General features: G+C 47.5%; 1 protein-coding gene across 4 annotated transcripts in view; it reads left to right on the top strand.

Annotated features, from left to right (window-relative positions):
• Window positions 1-19829, top strand: part of LOC111839983 (arginyl-tRNA--protein transferase 1) — a 52343-nt gene that overhangs the window by 9492 nt on the left and 23022 nt on the right. For 2 of the 4 annotated variants that reach the window (XM_072709716.1, XM_023804349.2), the window contains 4 exons: window positions 1447-1650; window positions 4919-5118; window positions 6561-6689; window positions 16801-16833. In XM_072709716.1, the coding sequence (XP_072565817.1) occupies window positions 1447-1650; window positions 4919-5118; window positions 6561-6689; window positions 16801-16833 (566 nt within the window). Of the gene's footprint in view, window positions 1-1446; window positions 1651-4918; window positions 5119-6560; window positions 6690-10230; window positions 10360-16800; window positions 16834-19829 lie in introns of all 4 variants that reach the window. The other 2 variants (XM_023804348.2, XM_023804350.2) reach the window with 2 other exon arrangements.

The following is a 19829-nucleotide window of genomic DNA, read 5'->3' as shown; positions in this document are numbered from 1 at the left end:
GAAAAGCATAACCGATAATGTAGTTTAAATGGAGGGTTTTTTTATGTTGAAAGATTGGCTCTACATAACCAGGCAAATAACCTAAAGAAAGAGAATGGATCACAGAGCTTTGCAGGTGAACAATACAGAGTAACAGAAGACACAATGGGGGTGATACCTGCACAAAACATAATGTGATGTGAAAGTATCGAGGAGCTGATTGTCAAAAGATGGTTTGTAAGTGAGCCACCTGTACTGGGCGTTGGCACCTGATGATAACCAACGTGCAGAAAATACCTGTGATTTTCAGCCTTAAAAATATGTCTCTTGCACCTGCTCTGTTGATCGGCTTGGCTGTAGTGCAGTTAGCTGTCAGCCTTTGAACAATTATGGCATCGTCTTAGGGATAAATGCTTACGGCCAGATTTACTAAGCAGGGTAAATTTAGTTCAAATTACGGTCGCAGACGAGCACATCTGAGGAGGGTCCGGGTAATCTACAAACAACACAGATGCTGCTTGTACCTATATGACAAACAAAATATAAGCTGGAAGTGCTGGGCAGTATAATGGTTCATCTGGTATACTGGTTTTAATGTCCTGTGCGGTATAAATGATTTTGTCAAAGTAACACATATTTAAAAACATCCGCAAACATTTTATTGATGTTAACCAGTGTTTCCCAACCCAGTCCTCGGGGGAACCCTGGTCTGTCCACGTTTTTGCTCCCTCCCAGCTCCCAGCCAATCAGGAACACAGAATACCTGGTAAAGGTGCACTGGGAGCTGAGAGGAAGCAAAAACGTGGACTGTCCGGGGTTCCCCGAGGACTGGGTTGGGAGACACTGATGTAAACACTTGCTGCTTGGTAAAGTTCACCCTTACCTTGCAACTGCCTAAATCCTATACTGTGAAACAAATCTTTGGTCATACCACCCAGCACCAAGCTTAGGTGGACACTCGTGTAGACTCTGCCATCTCCTCCTAGCAGCAACTATCGCAGCCATATCAAGCGCAAAATACTGTAAGACCTGCTTTTTTTGGTGTTAAATAATGGCACAATTTGCAGAAAACTGCTTACCGCAAACTTTAGTGAATTACATTACGTGATTTATTTGAACGCTTTGAAATTAAACTTCTGCAAATGCATGTGCAATACAGCCAATCGCATAATTAACTGTCAACACTTTTTCACTACTAACTCTCCGCTGCACATCTTTAGTAAATTCTACCCAATCCGATCCCAGTACTAGTTTGACGTCAAATGAGGTTTTGCGCGGCACAAACTATTTAGAACGATCTGGCCGTTAGTTCACTTTGGATATGCAGGATTCTCATTTGAACTAAGCTATGCATTCACTGCTGGTTATTCATTTTATATGTTATCATGTCTAAGGTGTTTTGTTTCGGAATAACTTTTCCGAGGTTGGTTGAGACGGCATACAGTGATAAGTGTGTGTCTTCTGTAGGTGAGCCCATGGACTCGCACTGTGGGGAGGCAGTGCCCCCTGCTGGCCCCAGTATGAACCGCACAGATGCAAAAATCCCAGTCATCGTGGGCACCTCTGGGAAGGAGGAGGAGGAGGCCCCCAAGAGAGCAGAGCCTGAAACGGCACCCCAGGAGCCTCCGTCCGTAGCACCTGGCCTGACTTTGTCAGCCACCCCCAAACCCGGTAAGGACCTATGGTTAAAATAAATAAATAAATAAATAAATAGCCAAAATCACAGGACTGGGCTCAAACCTTCAGCTGCCCAGGCTTGTCTCACCTTAACCACTAACCTGGTCATGGCTCTGGTGGTTTATAGAAGTATCCAGTCAGCCTGGACCTTCAGAAGCTCAAAAAAATCCATCTTGATGTTCAGGTAGAAGCAGAGAATCAGGATCAGTAGCAATATTTCAGTAATTAAGGGGCATTTTATGTAGTACATGAGTATTACAACCCTGTACTGGAAAAGCTGGAATGTTGATTTATTTTGTTTCCATTTATTACCTCGGAAGTACAGCAGGGGGCAGCAGTCACCTAAAAATCAAGATGATGGAAACCTCTGTTAATGCGTGTTCCTCACCAGCCCTGTCATTTCCCACTGGAAAAGTCACCTTACCAACTCTGTTTGGCGTATTTAAACAAATCAATACAAACTGACATGACTTTTTTTTCTTTTCTTTGTTTTTTTTTGGATGTTAATGCACAAAGGTTTTATAGAAGCAAATTGTTTTCAAGTATAGCTGTGACTCTATGAGGGGAACAGCTAGTGATGATAAAGGTTAGACTGGCTTAAAGTGTGCAGATATGTGTAATAAATCAAATTAAAATCATTAAATGCACTTTAGGCTGAGATCCTCCTTTGTAATTCATGTGGGAGGCGGAAAACTTGGCCATAAGAGAAACCGGCTGCCTCCCCAGAACAGAGCGAACGTTTGGTGATGCGCATGCTTTAAAAAAAAATTCATTCTTTTCTGCAAGTGTGTTCCTGCACTTGAGGGTGTAGTGTGGTTTATTATTCCTAACAGGTGGAGGGTGTTGACACACACACACACACACACACCCATCCACCTCAGTATCACCGCTTCCAAAAGGCGGCTAAGTGTGTAACCAGCTTCCGTTCCTCTGAGGAGCTTTTTCCGGGCCGACTGGCTGCCGGGTCCCGTTTCGCCCCTGCGGATGTAGCCTTGGAGGGGGGGGGGGGACTGTCACTGAAATGAAGAGGCTGCTGTTTGCTGTCCGCCGGTCACTTATATTGCCGTTATAGATGTAGTTGTGACAGTTTGGCTGTCATTTGAAGGCCAGTCCTGGTGAAGGTTCCAGGTCACCTGCGATCATTTTGGCTGTTTAATGGAAAAAGGGGAGGGGGGGTCCACTGACGAGGATTGGGTGTAGAGCCTCCTATGCAGCCCAGTCCCCCCCCCCCCCCCCCCAAATGGCAGAGTGGGTGGTTTATGAGGTGTTTACTGCCAGAGTGGGTGGAGCTGAGCTTTGCTCACAGGAAAGAACCTGTCAGGTTTTATCTGCCCTTCCTCCTGGTGTGACAGTATTAAAAAAACAGCCAGTGCTTGGAGCGTGATGGAGATTGAAGACAGGATAGACCTGGGGGGTCGGGGGGAGGGGGGCTGCCGGCGGCTCGTTCCAGGAATCCTGAAACGGGCCAGGAAGTTGGAATGGCGCCGCGCCTTGGACCCATGCCTCACGACCCGGTGCCACTCGCAGGCTGTGTATATACTTGCTTTCCGGAAACTTCAGGGACTGACGCTGAAGAGTGTTAAGGTGGGGTGAGGAGCTAAAGGTGGGGGTTGAGAGGGGTGGGACTCCTGGCTCAGACACAATCCTGCCGCCTCCCCCCTCCCCCTGATCCCGCCTCCCCCTGATCCTGCCAGCCCTCTGCCTCTGTCTGATGACAGAAAACAGCAGCGTAGTTCCTCTTCAAGCTGAACCCCGGCCAGTCACCTGTGCTACTCAGCGCAGCTCCTCAGGCTTCTGCAGGCCAACACTGCCTTCCCGCCTCCACCTCTCAGGGGGCTGGACTGCTGTCTCTGCCCTTGACCTCTCACTCTCTCTCTGCTGGTCTTTGTCTGACGGCCATTTTTTCCACAGCTGGTTTGGTAAGGTTGCATGTAATGGGAAGCGAGATCTTTACTACCCAGTTGCTGGCATAAAAAGCCCCTTTACACCATACTCTGGGTCATATCGCCACCATGTGGATGAGTATCAGTCAGCAGTTACCTGTCTGTGTTTCTTTGTTTATTTACATTATATATAACAAATAATGATAATTTGGGGCTGTGTGTGTATTATTTATATATTAATGTATGTGCGTATTTATAATTATATATAAATACACACGTGTACAGACACACACACACACACACACACACACAAATTGATCAGACCTAATTCGCAGACCAGTCAGTGTTTCCCTCCCCACCACCAAAAGCACCTACAGTGGGCACATGAGTGTCAGAACTGGACCATGAAGTAACGGAGGAAGGTGGCCTGGTCTTATGAGTTTTATGTGGTCTGTTACATCATGTGGACAGCCAGGTGCATGTGCACCATTTACCTCGGGAAGAGATGGAGGCAGGATGCACTATGGGAAGAAGGCAAAGAAACGGAGGGAGTGTGACGCTCTGGCCAATGTTCTGCTGGGAAACCTTGGGTCCTGGCATTCATGTGGATGTTACTTTGACACGAACCACCTACTTTAACATTGTTGCAGACCAAAAAAAAAATGTTTAGGAATGGTGCCTGAAAAAGTTTAAGGTATTGACTTGGCCTCAAAATTCCCCAGATCGCTGTGTTTGTGTTTGTGTGTTTGTGTTTGTCTCTCTCTCTCGAGTTGGCTGGGAACAGTTAAACGGGAATATTTTTGCAGCTTGCTCACAGATTGTAGATACTTTGTAAGCCAAAAACAGTGCAGTAAATGATTTGGGTCACACGATCATATATTAATATTAGAAATACATAATATTTCTTAGTATAAGTACATTTTATATCTTTAATGGTAGAATCTCACATTTCTCTCAATAACAAACTTTTCTGTGCCATTAGTTTTGTAGTGCTCCCACTTTGTATGGTAGTAACTTTGTAGACCAAGAGGTGCCTGAATTAGATGGTTGGTGATACTATTACCAAAATAATTCGATATGCGAAGTATACAGTACAGTTCTGTTTGTTTAGAATTTGGTAATAGACTTTTAGTGTTATTGTTCAGGCTAGCAGACTGTTATAGGTTGCACTTAGGAGGTTCAAGTATTTGCAAATTTTCATGTTTGCAGGGAACCCTCGCAAATGTGAAGCACTTACTGCATTTAATATACACGCACACTTTGTATACCCATGCATGTATGCATTCATGCTATTTTTAACAAGGATAATCTGTCCCGTGACCCTAACCAGGATGAACGGCTGGTGAATGGGTGGACTAATCAGTGTGGATCTCCCTCAGGTATGGGCGCAGATCCTAACCGACCCCCCTGTCGCAAGGCCAAAGACCTTCGGAAAGAGAGGCGGCTGCAGAAGCAGCATGGAGGGGGGGCTGCCTCGACAAGCCCCGTCCTCAAGTCAGCTCCCCTCCCGCCTCCCCAGGGGAAATCTCTGGAAGACTTCTTTTCTGATTCTCTCACTGAATCCGCACACAGGCTGGAGGTGAGTGAGCCTCATCCCGTTTGGTGCTGTGATGCCAGATGAAGGAGGCGTCCTTGCTGAAGTTTGTGACCCTTTTTGTTTGATTTTTATTGCCTGACTGGCCTGCTGTTAACTGCATTACCTTATCAAACAACAGGGAAGTCAAACCTGTGATGTCATAAGCATGAGACGCTTTCTTCAGCTGCTGACTATCCCTCCTCTGCCCCTGCTGATATCCCTTGAGGCACAGCACCTTGCTCAGTAAAATATTTTTTTGCATTAATTTGTATATTACAGCTTGTCATGACATTTAACACAATCAATTTCACGATGATGTTGGAAGCTCGTTGGTCAGATTTACAAATTGCTGGATTGGGTTGATTAGTTTAAGTCTGATTCCAACAAACAAAACTGGGTCTTCAGAGTAACATCATTACTGTAGTGTTCTTGTGCTATGAGTGCTGCAATGAACCAGGGGGCAGTGTGGCCACACATTTTCACTCAGTCCTGCAGGGCCCCTTCCTGGATTTCTCACTGCTTCTGTCCACTTTCCAGTTAAATGTATGTTCTGTTCTTCTGTCTGTCCCCCTTCGATAAAAAACACCTCTATTTCAAGAGCCCTTAAAGAACTAAAAATCTTAGTGAGAGCTGAACTCCTTCTCAGACCCGATTGTGTAATTTTGCCCTCTTTATGGATGTTTACTTAAAGTTGTTTTAGTGTCTTATTTTCCACTGGACTGGCATATAAGTATGTGATAAATTCCAGCTAGCATGAGGCGGGGGCTGCTGGAGTATGAAATGGCACCGATTTCAGCTCCCCAGTATGTGAAACAATATTGTTACAGTAGAGTTCTGGCTCCCAATTCAGCTTTAAGTTTATGAGCTTTCTTTGGACGCAAGTTCAGGAGATGCGAGAGCTCACGTAAATGCAGTCCACTTATTAATCCCCAGCCCCCCGCCCCTCGCACCAGCGTCCCACCAGGTTTCTGGGGTCAGGGGACTCCTGCTGCTCACCTGTACCAGTTCAGTTCGCCTCAGATTTCTAAGAACTTCAAAATTCAAAACGCATGTAGAAATGAAAATAAGTGGCGTGTGCTGGAATTTAATTGTTCCACATTATAATCTGTTATAAACGAAAAGGAGTTTGTCCTTTCAGCGTATTTTACTGGCAGAGTGTGTCAGCTGACTGCGTTGTCATGGCAGCAGACTGATGCTGACGTCCCTTTGTTGCCTTTTACTGGATGCTGCCTGTCTCTAATAGTGTGAAGTCTGCTCTGTGTCTTCTGTGTCCCAGCAAAGAAGCAATAATGAAATTAACTGTTTTCCTCAGGTTTGTGGAATGCTGCATTTGAAGAGTCTTTATTTTTATTTATTTATTTTCTTTCTTTCTTTTAAACATACATGTGAGACAACCCCCCCCCCCCCCCCTCCACTAATCCCCTCCCTGCCTGTACGCTCTGAAGGTGAGGCTAGTGCGCTCCAGCCCTCCCAGCCTCCAGTTCAAAGACACTTTCGACGCGTCCTACCAGGTGTACAAGCTCTACCAGATGGCTGTGCACAAGGACCCCCCCGACAAACCCTCTGAGACACAGGTCAGGGGCAGGTGGGGGGTGGGGGGTGTTGGGGCAGCGGGGGGGGGGGGCGTGTACTGGAGGAAAAAAAGCAGTGTTTAGATTGAATAGACAATCAAGTAGGGCTGGACAATAATTCGATATCAATATATATCGCGATATTTTTTTTTTCGATAACGGTGATACGATTTTTAAACACATTTCCGATATTTCGATATACATTTACATGTATCACAAGTGCTAAACAGCGCGTATTCAAATCGCATTTGCATGGTAATTTGCTGAACAACGCAGCTGTGAAACGTGATCCAGGTAAAACTTTTTTAGACAGCATAAATAATATTGAAGCATTTGTTTAAGCAGACTGTTAAAAGCAAAAGCAACAAAGCATTTTAGACTTTGTAAAGAAACCATAGTAACCACGTGTATGATACTTTTCAGAGCTGCGTCAGAGGGAAATGACTCGTGAATTTAATTTTGACACTGGTTAGCTTTTTGTGAAAACAAACTACAGTACACCCCGCAGGTTTTTTGTGATTTTGTGAGCGATCTTTGTGTTTTCAATGTTGGAGAATATAATTAAAGGTTTGTATCAAGAAACGACGGTGGTTTTTATTGTATACTGGTAAATCTCTGCTGTTAGTTGGTGGTATGCCTTTTGTTAGCCAACATGTATGTCGGGGCCGGCTCTACGCTGGGGCAACGCCCCCTTAAGCAAACGTCCTGCCCCCTTAAATCAAACTTTTAGAAGTTGAGGAAGAAAATAATAATTACCCACAAACTGAATATGGACAAGATTTACTACAGTAGCTGAAAAATCCACTGAAAAAGGCACAAACGAGATGATAAGTTTCACTTCTTGTTCGCTCTTTCCCTCCGCGTTCTGTTTGTGCGCGGGCTCACGCAGCACTCGGCAGATCCCCCACTCACCCTCCCCCCAGCTAAACATCCAATCACTGTTAGTATGCAAATGAGCCAGTTTCTCAGTAGGCAGGGCAAAGCGAAATGAGCTGCGCGATTGCGGAAGGTTTGGAGGAAACAGCAATCTCTCTCGTCAAAATCATAGTGATTAGTGAGATCATGGTTCGAATTATTTTTGTCTGTTTGGGGGGGGTCTTGATCGGGGGGTACTGTACCCCCCAGTACCCCCCGATCAAGACCCCCCCCAAATAGACAAAAATAGCAGTTTGGGGGGGGGGGGTATTAACATTTTTCTTGTTTTTTTTTTTTTTAAGAAAGAACCTCACCTTGTAGGAAAATTTTATGTAAAACGATTTTAGACACCCCTAGTGTGGATCGTACCATTTGAACCACCTTGGCGCTAGAAGCAGCTTAGCCAGTCGGTTACGTCATTCATTCTCATTGAGCGACTTGTTCGTTGTGATTTCAAGATTCTTTATTCGTCACATACATAGTTATAACAAGTACAACATGTAGTGAAATGAACCCTGACCGATCCTATTTTTCAGTTTTATATTTCAAGACTCGGTGAATTGATTTTTTCTTTTTCATAACTTAGCCTACCCTTTTTAGTTTTGGTAATATTGGCAATAGTGAAAAGTGTTTTGTTGGGTTCAAATATGTTTGATATAGGCCATCCAATTAAGGTAAATGTCTTGTTTTTAATCTGATGAGGAATATTTTATTTTATTTTTTGTTTTACTTTTCAGTTTTCCCCCTGAGGGATTGCCACCTTACTGTGGTCAGGGGCTTTGCGTGCCTCAGTGACCCTAAGAGCTACACCAGCAGAAGCTTAGCCTTCAGGTGGGACACCCAAGTTGGACAGGTCTTAGGGCAGAGGCCTGACAAAGTGCAAACCAATTACATGACAAAAACAGTTATCCAGAGCACCACCCCACCCCTTTCCCGCCTTTGTCGCCACCATGTGCCCCCTTCACATTTCTGTCTGCCCCCTCATATATGCATGTCTAGAACCGGCCCCGATGTATGTACATATTTATAGCATGCCGATCGCGTAAAACAAATCGCGGCAATGCCAAAAACCCATGTATGTACATTCTCAGTTATTAACGCACATAAATACATTTCAAGCACATGCTAATATATTGCTGCCATATTGGTTTTCGGTTATCTCGATCATCGGTTATCTCGACGCTTTTTGGCAACCCCCTAGGCCGGCGACATAACCGGGTTCGACTGTATATGAATAATCAGCCTGTTCTAGTTTAAATGGAAATATATTATTGTTAATAAGCTGAGTCTGAGAGTTTTATTTATTTGATAGTTTATTTCACATTTCTTGTTTGTAAAGGCTAAATACAAAAAAAAAGTGAACCTTTTTTTTTTTGTACTGTTTTTATTTAAAAAAAAAATTATATAATTTTAATAGGAGGAGCCTGGAGGTATTATAGACTTTGCAAATTCAGTTTGCAGACAACCATTGTGCGTGTCCTCGGCAGTTTTTTCCTGAGGCTTTTTAATATTACCCATATCGATATCGGAATTATATCGTATCGACCAAAATTAAGAAATATATCGTGATATAAATTTTTGCCATATCGTCCAGGCCTACAATCAAGCATTGTTCTAGAACTTCTGAGTTCTCTTGTTACTTTTTTTTTTCTTCATCAAAAACATCGTTCTGGAAGTTTCTCCCGTGAAGCGCTTTTATAGCTCTTATGTCGATTTGGACTCTAGAGCTCGTTGTCGTTTTGAGGTGGAAGTATGAGGATGCTGATGGACCCAGCCTGTGGACTAGGCTGTCAGAGTTGGAGGGGGGGGTGAAACAGGCTGGGTGTAAACGGTCCCCATCGCCATGGAAACCTGCCTTGCGTAAGCGCGCAGCGTTGGATGCAGTGCAATGCCCAGGTCAGGTCGGGTGCTCTTGCAGGACATGTGTGTCGAATTCGCTTTTCTTTGTGGGGGCTGCTGACCTGGGACCAACATGAAAGAGGAAGAGCAGCACCTGTGCTTCCTGTGGCACCATCCGTGTGTGTTTGGGAGGGCTACCTTGTACTGTTGCTCTGAGCTGTCTTTCTGCATCGCTCCCTCTCTGTCTCTCTGGGCGTTTCTCATTACCACAAACGCAAAGATACTTGTGTTCTTGGCGAGAGCGGTCCTGCTGACAAGCCTCCAAAGAAACATGGAACACAGTGCATTGTGGGATTGTGTTCGTTGGTGAGCATGCATCTGATGCATCCTTAGTATCTGGGATGGATTAAGAACAACATCCAGGCATTTTTACTGTCCCCTGTTCTGGTCTTGAAGCTGTACTTCGACATTGGAAGATGGTGTCAAATGAGTACTACCAAGTACGCATATTGATAAACACCCTCTGTCTGTCGGGCTGGGAGGAGGTAGCATTAGCCAGTTAGCTAGTTAAGTACTCCTAGGTCCAAACCTGTGCACTAGCCTCACTTTCAAGTTCCTTATTCCTTTTCTTTGCCATGTTAGTTTGTATGTCTGTACAGCTGGATGATGTCAGTAATCAAGCCTGGATTTCCCCCCCCCCCCCATTACCTTTCCACCCCTGCTGTTCATCCCTTTCCCCCTCATCACCTCAATCCTCCATCTTATCACTCCTCTCCACCCCTCCCCGAAGGTGAGGCTAGTGCCTGTCAGTTTTGAGGATTCACAGTTCATTGCGTCCTACGACCAGTCGGCGGCGCTATATGCACAGTACCAGATGGCCATCCACGGAGACTCCCCCTTAGAGTGCGGAGAGAGTGAGGTACGGTACAGGACTCCGCCCCCCTCCCCCTTTATGACCTCACTGTTTCTCCCTGCCCCCGCCTTCTGGTAACGGGACCTGCCGTACTACCTCCGAGCACGGGTAATAAACATTTGACATTAAACAGGCCATCCGTTTACTGGATACCATGGTAACCAGCAGCAGGAATCCATTTTGGTAGTGTTGGTATTTGGCTGCATAACCTCTGCTGGGATGGGAGCTTTTTTTGAGGGTGGGCATGCAGGCCGGTGTGGGATTCCAGGGTTATGACAGCAGTTAGGATTTAGGTTCTCCTATGAAGCTCTGTCTGTCTCCGTCCGTCCGTCCGTCCATCCTGAAGTTCGCGTGGATAGTGTCACCGATCCGGTAATTTCTGAGCTCCGGTCCCAGCCAGGCATCCATCCCTGTAATGACGTCCCCTTACTTTCTGCCCGGGCCATGTTATTAAGTCATGCTCAAGCCGGCTGACCCCACAAAGACGGCTGTGAATTGGACCACTTTACTTAAGCCAAGTGACTCCCCCTCTGCCGCATTTAACCCTACTGGTGGAAGACTTATTACTCTGCTCCGTCATGTTAATGAAGTCCGTTCCGACAGTTTGGGTTCCGGGCCGACGAGAGTGACTGGTTGGTTTTTACGGCTGTGTGCTGAGGCAAATTCAAATTGAACCGCTTCGCTAGGGCGGGGCGATATCGCAAAATATTTTATCATGATGAATTTTTTTTCATATCAAACAATAGCTGTAATTTTCACCATGTAATTATTTCTTTATTTCAATTCTCCATTTTTTTTGTTGCTTAAATCTCTCTTGGAATTGCCCTGAAACAGATTCAGAACTTGGGAAAGAATGCAACAAATTGAATGGACTGCAAAACAGAAATCTGTATTTTTTTTCCTAAATAGATCATACAAAAATACACATTTTTGTCGTAGAGTGTGACACTAAAAATGCTGACAGTACGTTTTGTTGCTAGGACTGCATCGCTGTAACCTCCAGGAAAAGCTTTTGACTATGGCTGAGGGATACGCCCTAACACTATCACAATGTTTTCAGAGATTTCTCAGAATATCAATATTTATCACAATATTCTAGCAGAATTCATATATAGAATATGACTGGTGGTTTTGAATTTTTCTGATGATGATGAACCAATTGTTTTGCAAGTTATGGAGCATGTGACCAGGTATAATAATGAATTATTCCAACTGCCTTCATGGATTCATGTAAAAATAGAAAAAAAATTAGGTTATATCAGAATATTCATGATATTCAAGCTGGTGACTGTATGAATGTTTATGATCACGATACGATATTTTATTGATGCATCACCCAGCCCTATTGTTAGCCCTCAATGTGCTTATATTTGTGCAAATTCCTGCGAATGGCTAAGCAGGGAGGTGTGTGATACTGGAGGGGCTGATTTTGGAATGAGGAATGGGGGGCTACTTTCTCACATCCCTAGATCAGTGTTTCCCAGCCCAGTTCTCAAGCACCCACGGACAGTCTATGTTTTTGCTCCGTCCCAACTCCCTACCTGAGCCGGTGCGGGAGCAAAAATGTAGATTGTCTTGCATTGAGCGCAAATGGACCATTTGTAGTTCCCCGAAGACCAGGATGGGAAACACTGCTCTAGATATTGGAGTTTTAAGCTCCTGTGTGTGCGTGTGAGACTCTGAATATTCATGATCTTAGCTCTGGCAGTAGTTGGCAGCAGATCGCCACCCCTGAAGAACTCGCGTAGAGCCTGTGGCGTGAAACCTGGCATGGCGCAGCATCCCATCACTCAGTCACTGAAACGGGAGAGGTGGAGGTGTGTTTGGGTGGGGGCCGATGGATGGGGAGTCAGAGGTGAACAAGACGGCATCTCCAGTCATGGATGTTCTTCTGCGGCCGTCTGTACGCAAGGGCGTGCTCTTTGTTTGTTTCTCTTTCCTGAATGAGGAGAACGGATTTGTGTTTTCCAGGACAAAGACAAGCGTGTGTTTATGGCTTAACCACGGCGGATATGTTTACGTAGGGATATAGTCTGCATTGTCTTTGGCTGATTCAGGAGAGGGAGGGCGAGTGTATAGCTGGGGTTGCTGGCCGTTACCAATAACCTGCGAAAGACTTTTGTCCCGCGGACTGGAAAACTGGCCCAGGCTGCCAGCGGCATTGTGCCGGTCAAAATTCCCGGGCTCATAAAACCAAGAGGATTAATATGTAATAAACGCTGTTGGAGTCCCAGATTCCTTCTCAGTGCCCTAATACAGCCCCTATTAATAGATGTGTGTTTGCGCTTACTGCACCGGCCTTTCTGTTTTACTGCCTTGGATACCCCCATGCCCCTGCCCCTCGTCATGGTGGGGGGGGGGGTGCAAACGCCTACCTCGTAACCATGGGATTTCTGGTCCAACAGTGACTCCAGTTGCATGGATCGAAACGTTTAGCCACTTAGGTGCTGGCTGTGAAGTAGCATTTATATTAAACGCAAACTGGCGTGAGCCGTCAGGTGGCAGAGCAGGGTCTCCTGCTGTCCCCTGGCATGCTGCATGGGCGTTGCTGTAGTTTAATGCTGTGTACACAGGTCTACATGTAAATCACACGATGATGTTGCTGTGCGATGTTGCTGTTGTACCTTTCTTAGGTTGCTCTGGATGAAAATAGGTGACTGAATATAATATAATAGGGTAAATGCTATTCAAGATAAACTAGACTTAAAACCCTAGTTGCATTGAGGAGTGGTACATGACAGACTCCACAAACAGACTTTGTGTTTTAGGCAAGTGTACTCTACTGCCCCCTTGAGGTAGCAGGAGGTTTTGAAGACTGGACTGAGCCCTAGTCTTCCAGTGTATGCTGTACGCGAATATAGGATGTGGTGACGTAACTCGGGTGTTTTCATGCAGGGTTGTTCTCTGTTCTGCCATTTACTGCACAACTGGTATGTATTTAGTCTTGGGTTATATTGTGCTCTCCCAAGTGGCGCCCTCTAGAGGCTGCGTGCATTAAGCGCAGCTCTCCAGACTATGCTTGTTTGTTGTTAAGTGCGAGGCTCTGAGTGCAGTAGGTAAACAGTGCCAGGCTCTGGGAGGCGTCCTGCGTTAGTAGGAAAAAACACCCTCATGCTTCTTTCTGGCTCCCTGGGTCTGGTTACCCAGCAGGCCTTTGGGGAGAGCTTGCCAAAGGCATTGGAGTGGTCTGGGGTTTGGGTTTGGGTCTGGGCCGGGCTTGTGCTGTAGACATCCCCTGCCCTGCCAAAGGACCCTGTCAGAGATGGGCCGGAGATGTGGCCCTCAGCCATGACACGCTCTCCAGAGGAAAGTGGGTCATGATGTCACCTCGTCCAGCCAGCGCTGGAGCCGCTGCCTCGGCCCGCGGAGTCAAGGCGCCTCGTGTGAGATTTCTTTCCACTGGCGCGTGCAGCCCGGGAATGTTTACTTTAGGAAGCGATTAACGTCAGGAAGCCATTAGCATCCCAGCCGCTCCTTTCTCCATGCTCCTCCTCCTCTTCCTCAGCTCTGCGCCTCCGTCACTCTCCGTCTGCGGGAGTCACCTTCTGCCAGATGTTGGCCCAGGTGGGGGCGGAGGGGAGCGGGTATTTTTGAGGTGACCCTATGTGGTGTGGCCTGCAGTGTAAGTGAAAGTTTTTTGGCACTGTGGGTGCGTCTGTTGGAGTCTACCAGGTCTGCTCGCACCACCGGGGCCGCCTGGTCCTTCTGGCTCTTGGGCCGGATGTGTCCTTCGTCCTTGAGTAGATGAGGAACACTTCATCATTTATTTTTTCTGCTTGTCTGACTCATGCTTGCCACACTGCGAGGGGTACGGGGTAAGATGGTACTGCAAGCCATCATTAGGGGGCGCTTTCCCTCTTTGGTGGTTTCTGAGTCGCCAGTCTGCCCCCTGTCCTTGAGGTGACGCGGCCTGGCAGATGTCACAGCTTGGCAAAGGGTTTCCAGGTTGGAGAATGAGGTTCTGCTGTCGAACCCGGGGCTCGGCGTCTATTCGGTCTCAGACGCTGGTAAACCCTTTATCTGAAAGCCTTCAGACCCTCTGGTTTGAAATGTGGGGGTTGGTGTCGTGTCAGTTCTGCGACTCTTAGGTCTAGACTCAGAGCTCACTTTAAGTAACTGACGACTCTGTATGTAATACAGCTGTTTTACATGTTAATTCCCCCCCCCCTCCCCAACCTTAGCGTTTGCTCTGTGTTTGGTGTCTTGAGAACAGCTTAGTGTGAACTGTGAGAGTCATGCTAAACGCGTTGCAGTGTTTATGATGGCTCATCATGTTCCCCGGATGTCTCCTGTCGTGTTGCTAAGCTGTTACCCTGCTCCTGTTCCCTGACTGCCAGCCACGGGGTTTTATATACCGCCCTGCTGGCACCATGCCCGTGGTACACGACTGAGTGTGGACATCTGTCCCCAGGTTAGGTGATTTACCGTTCAGATATTAACCTTCTATGAACAGAGATGCTGTCCATTAAAATACAGGCACAGATGAGGGAGAATGTAATATTTCCCTGCAGGGGGCAGTAGCGAGATTCGTAATTTATGCACCTATTTGCAGTGTGTCAGGCTTCAGGAAGCAGAGAAAGCTTAACTGTAGGAGCCTCATTGTTGACTGCTGAGTCTGGGGGGCTCAGTTTCACTGCACCCCCCCCCCCCCCCACCAGCAATTCCCTCTTGGGCCCCTAAGGGGTGCTGCATTGAGCGGATTAATAACATACACTCAGGGACCTCCTGGAGTCTGGACCGCTTCCTCTCTGAGGCATCTGAGGAACCAAATGCCATAATTAGGGGGTGGGCTTCCCAAAAAGTTTTCGAGTAAGTGTGGCCTAGTTGGGGAGAGAAGTGCATTTTGCGTAGAACGGGATGCCTGCCAAAGTGAAAGCTGGTTCATGCTAACGGGCGTGTTTTAATAATGCAGCTTTAAGGCGCATGTTGACAGAAAGGGAGCAGAGCTCGTTACCTAAAGATTTTTAGCTTCTTTTTTTTTATCGAACTGTATAAACATGACCTAAATGTTATGAGCCATAGGGACCTTCAGGGGGCCGTGTGAGGGGCGACCTGCATGCCTCGTTGGCCCCTTATCAGCCCCAATCTGCATGCTGTAAATACGTTTCCGAGTGAAACCATCCGAACCGACTCAGTGGCTGGTTCCATGTTATCAGCCTCAAAATAAATAAGGGTAGTTTCCTGATTGCCCTGAGATTTACCCCCAGCAGGTCTTATAGAGGTCTGTGACCCCCCCCCCCCCCTTCCTGGATGTTGAAACAAACAGCAGTGGCCAGACAGAATGGGGCGCCGAGCTCTGAAGGGGGTTTCGGGATGCAGTTATGCGGAGTGGCTGGAATGACTTCTGGCTGCCGCCTTGTTTGTTTAGTACAGTTTGGGGGGGGGGGGGGGGGGTAGCTAATGGCCACAGCCTTTTGGCTAATAACCCTTCACATGCATAAGTGCTTCCTGCTCTATGGAATAGGCTCATTTGCCTCCACCCCCTCTAAATCTCCATTTTCTGTCTGGAAACTGCCTCCTCTGTGTTTTTATTATGATTATTTCACTGTTACTGAGGTGGGGAGGGTCATGAACATGCATCATCTTAGGATTTATCAATAACCGTGGGCTGTAGCATTTTTTTTTTGCCTGCGTAATGTGAAGCGAAGCTTGGAGCTGGAGCCCCCGTGTGGCACTGCTTGGTAACTACCTGCTGTTTCTCATTATGTCCCCGTGTCCAGCCATGTGACCATGGAGTTTTGGTCATGTGACATTTAGTGGGGTTAAAGCAGAAGTGGACTGTCTGTGACGCCACAAAGTCATCTTCTTTGCTGGCTCACACGTGGGGTTTGGCATTCAGGCTGGCTCAGTGCCAAAGGCCACTGGTTGGAGTGGATGATGTCATTTCCTGTGTGAGCCTTCAGAAATGAGGGAGGAGGCTTTCCTCTGATGTAGAGATTCACTTGTGATTGGCTGTCAGGGGAGAAAGTGAAAACACAGCGCCGTAGCGCGTAGCGCGTAGCGCGTAGCGACTCCCGCGGTGCTAGCGATTGATGGGCACCATACTTGCGAGATGGGTGTCTCTGGGCCACTGGCCATATGATCTCCGCACTTTCTCACACTTTAAAGCGTTCGTCTGTCATGATTTATTAAGTCTTGTGAGTTTTTTGCAAACTGAAATCCCAAGTTTGACAGACCCCTTCATAGAAACTACAGTATTAGGAGATCGGTGATTTAAAAGATAGGCAGTAGTTGTAGCTGATAAGACTTCATTTGATGTAATTGATCACATTATCTTTAAAGTTCTTTCATAAAATAAAACACTGATAATAAACTCTTTGTGGGGTCGTCTCGGTACAGCCTGTAAATGTTTGCCTAGGATTGTTGATCTGTTGACTGTTTTGAATAATAAACTTACTTTTCTCTTCCGTTTTTTTTCATCTTCTCCGGATACTTGTCCCACAACAGTTCCGGAGGTTCCTCTGTGATTCCCCTTTGGAGGTAAGTTGTCCTCTTAATGAATGAGTGTTCTATTATTTTTCAGCTTCAACAAAGACAAACAAATAAATAAAGTTCTATCTGTCTGTGATACTTGATTTTATTTAGCCTTGTGTGAATGTCTCCTACACACTTCCTAAAGGAAGCTTCTAGAAGCGTGGGGGGGGGTGGGTATAGTTACTTACTTATTTGGAATGGTTGAGACGCAGACATGACGATGGAGGCATATGCTTGAACCCTCCCTCCGCCCCAAGGCCTGCTAACTCTGGATCTAATGGAGATCGTTAGCGTTTATATGAAACAAGCTTTTATCACCTCGTCAGGACTGGTGGCCAGAGGCCCCTGCCGTGCTCCGCCCTCCCCATCACTGTGTGGGGCCACGCCGGTCCCCCCTCCCCTCCTATCTGTCCCGCTCTTCTTGTAGTCCCTCTCTCACTGTCTTCTTCCCCTGAACATACCCTCCATTTGCTGTGGTTTTACCACACAGCTCAGTCTGTGACCAATTAGCGAGGGTCATTAAACACATTTCTGCTGCATACTTGCACGGGGGCTCCCGTCGCCTTTCCGTCGGTCCATCCATCCATCCGTCCGTCCATCCTTGCCCCTGCACAGGAGGTTGATGGCTAACATCTGGCGCAGAGAGCTTTTCCGTGTGTTAGCCCTTTTTTTTTATATATAATATAGCACCATGTCTTCTGGCAGCGGTGAGTGGCTCCAGAAGGCCGGACAGGGATGGTTCTTGGCGTGTGTCGTGCGCTGCTCCGCGTGCCGTCTGTGTGAGTAGGCGGTGTGGCTGATAGGTTGCGGTCATCACTAGTCGTCTCCTTCCCGGATCCACATCCCGTGTTGCTGGCGGTTAATTTTCTCCTGGTTGTGTTTAATTGCCTCGCGGCATGCAGGCGCAGAGCCGCCTAACGAGGGTGTCGTGTAATTAGTAGCTGCGGCTTTTATGGGGCCTCGTTAACCTCCCCGGCGGAGGCTGTGGGTGACGGCGTGGGCCTACTGAGGCCCCCAGCTATCTGGGGAACCCCAGGTGCAGATGTGTGGGGCTTGCCCTGACCTGGGATCAGTTTGACAGTGTTAGGAGTATCAGTTACGCCATGATTCCAGGGGTTGTGGTTGCTGGCACCGTGGGCTGATAGCGAAGGACAGAAAGGGCAGTGCTGTATAGGGCTGTGTGACTAGGGGACTCCCAGCCCCCCCTGCCTTCACATCCATCTGCTTGATGTTAGTCCCTGCTGCCTCAAGGCTATATTATACTTCTGTGACGAGCCAATGCAGAGCTTATGCTGTGGCCTACGCTGATGGGAGTGTTTATACTTGTGTGCAGTCTGTGTCGTTGTAGCGTGTAGTTGCGTTTCTGGGTAGGTGCACGTCAGCCCACTACGTAGGGGACCGGCATAGGGTGCGCGGCTATGACAAACCTACGACGTAGAGTCTGCACAGAAGGATAAATCGGCCTTCACTCTTACAAGACCCATCATGACTTGGAGAGGAAAGGTGGCGGGTTCGAGTATAGGGGAACGGAGTTAAAGGGAGTCACATCCTCTTGTGATGGCCTTGCTCATGGTAGCATGCGAAGTAGCACAGAGGAAGGAAAGCAGATTTTAATGCACACTGACAGAGACACTGGAGGTGGGGTAAGAGACAGTTATACATGCTGACCAACAGGGGGCAGTGTAGTAGTAATTCATCGACAAAGCGTAGCGCAGTGCTGGCCGATGTTGGTGTTGGCTAACTGCAGGTCTATGGAATGAGAGAGGAAACCAGAATAATTAGAGGAAACCCACACAAGGAGGACATTCAGATCTCATGCAGAGTGGGAGTGTGATTCGAACCCACCACCCTGGAGGTATGAGCCCGCAGAGCTAGAATTTTAGAAAGTTAATTCCTTTTTGCTTGACTTTGCTGGTTCCTGGTTCTTTCTGGAATTGAAACCAGCAACCTTCAGGATAGAATGTGCCTGGTTGATGAGGTGGGCCAGACCACGGTTAGTCAGATGCAGGCACCTAGAGTGATTGTTAACCATACTCGAGTACAGAACACAGACACGATGTCAGTGATGTGACTGCGCCGAAAGTGTCACTGCTCTTTGCCTTTCTTCGCAAAGGAGGGAGTCATACCCCTGGCAGGCAGGAGCTTCTCTGCTCGTTCGTTTTGCCATGTATATAGTGTCAGCCTCCATGGCTGAGCTTTATGAACCAAAATGGCACCAGGAGGTGGAGCTGAATACAGATATGGGCTGGTGGGGGGAGACGACTCACAGCCCTTTGGGATGGAGAAAGTAAGTTTATTCAGGTGGCTGTTTGGGTAGGAGGGTCACACGGGGTGCAACCATGGTAAGAGTAATGTCACGTGGGAGCCCCCCTGATTCAGACTGACCATAATAGGTGAGAGAGCCAGTGATGGCTGACATGCCCCCCCCCCCCCCCCCCACTGGAAATTCCCAAAGACAATTTGCAATAAAGCCACCCCCCCCCCCCCACCACCTTGAGGTGGAGGTCTTGTGATGAAGGCTGGCGGTGGGGGGGCGAGGAGGGACACTGTTCTCTGTTTTCACACCCCAGGTCAGAAGCGTTCTCGCACTGTGCCGATGATAAGCTGAGTCTGTGGGCTTTAACTGAGCCCAGATGCGCCAGACTGGGGGGTGAGTGGTTGGGAGGGGGGGGGGGGCGGGGGTGGTCTCTCTCTCATCTACAGTTTATGTCTCTGCGTCGCTTTTGACGTCGTGCTGAGACCCCCCTGAGCCGTCGCAGAGAGAGATGAAATTGTTACTTTCAGAAGGACAAGCAGGGTGGTGATCGATGAAGGATTTTTCATTACCCCTCCCCTCTGGGGTGCTAGTGCATGCAGATTCCCAACCCCCCCCTCCCCCCCGCCACGACCGTATTGCAGCATGCTGGACCAATCAGAGGAACTAGAGTCCCGTACAGCATGCCCCCCCCAATGTTTGCTTTCCAGGCTGGAGCTTTTTTAAGCTGGGGGGCTGGCCCGTCTCG

Source organism: Paramormyrops kingsleyae, chromosome 3 (genome assembly GCF_048594095.1).
Source record: "Paramormyrops kingsleyae isolate MSU_618 chromosome 3, PKINGS_0.4, whole genome shotgun sequence".
In the NCBI taxonomy this organism is placed as follows: domain Eukaryota; kingdom Metazoa; phylum Chordata; class Actinopteri; order Osteoglossiformes; family Mormyridae; genus Paramormyrops; species Paramormyrops kingsleyae.
This window is presented reverse-complemented; position numbering and strand designations above follow the sequence as displayed.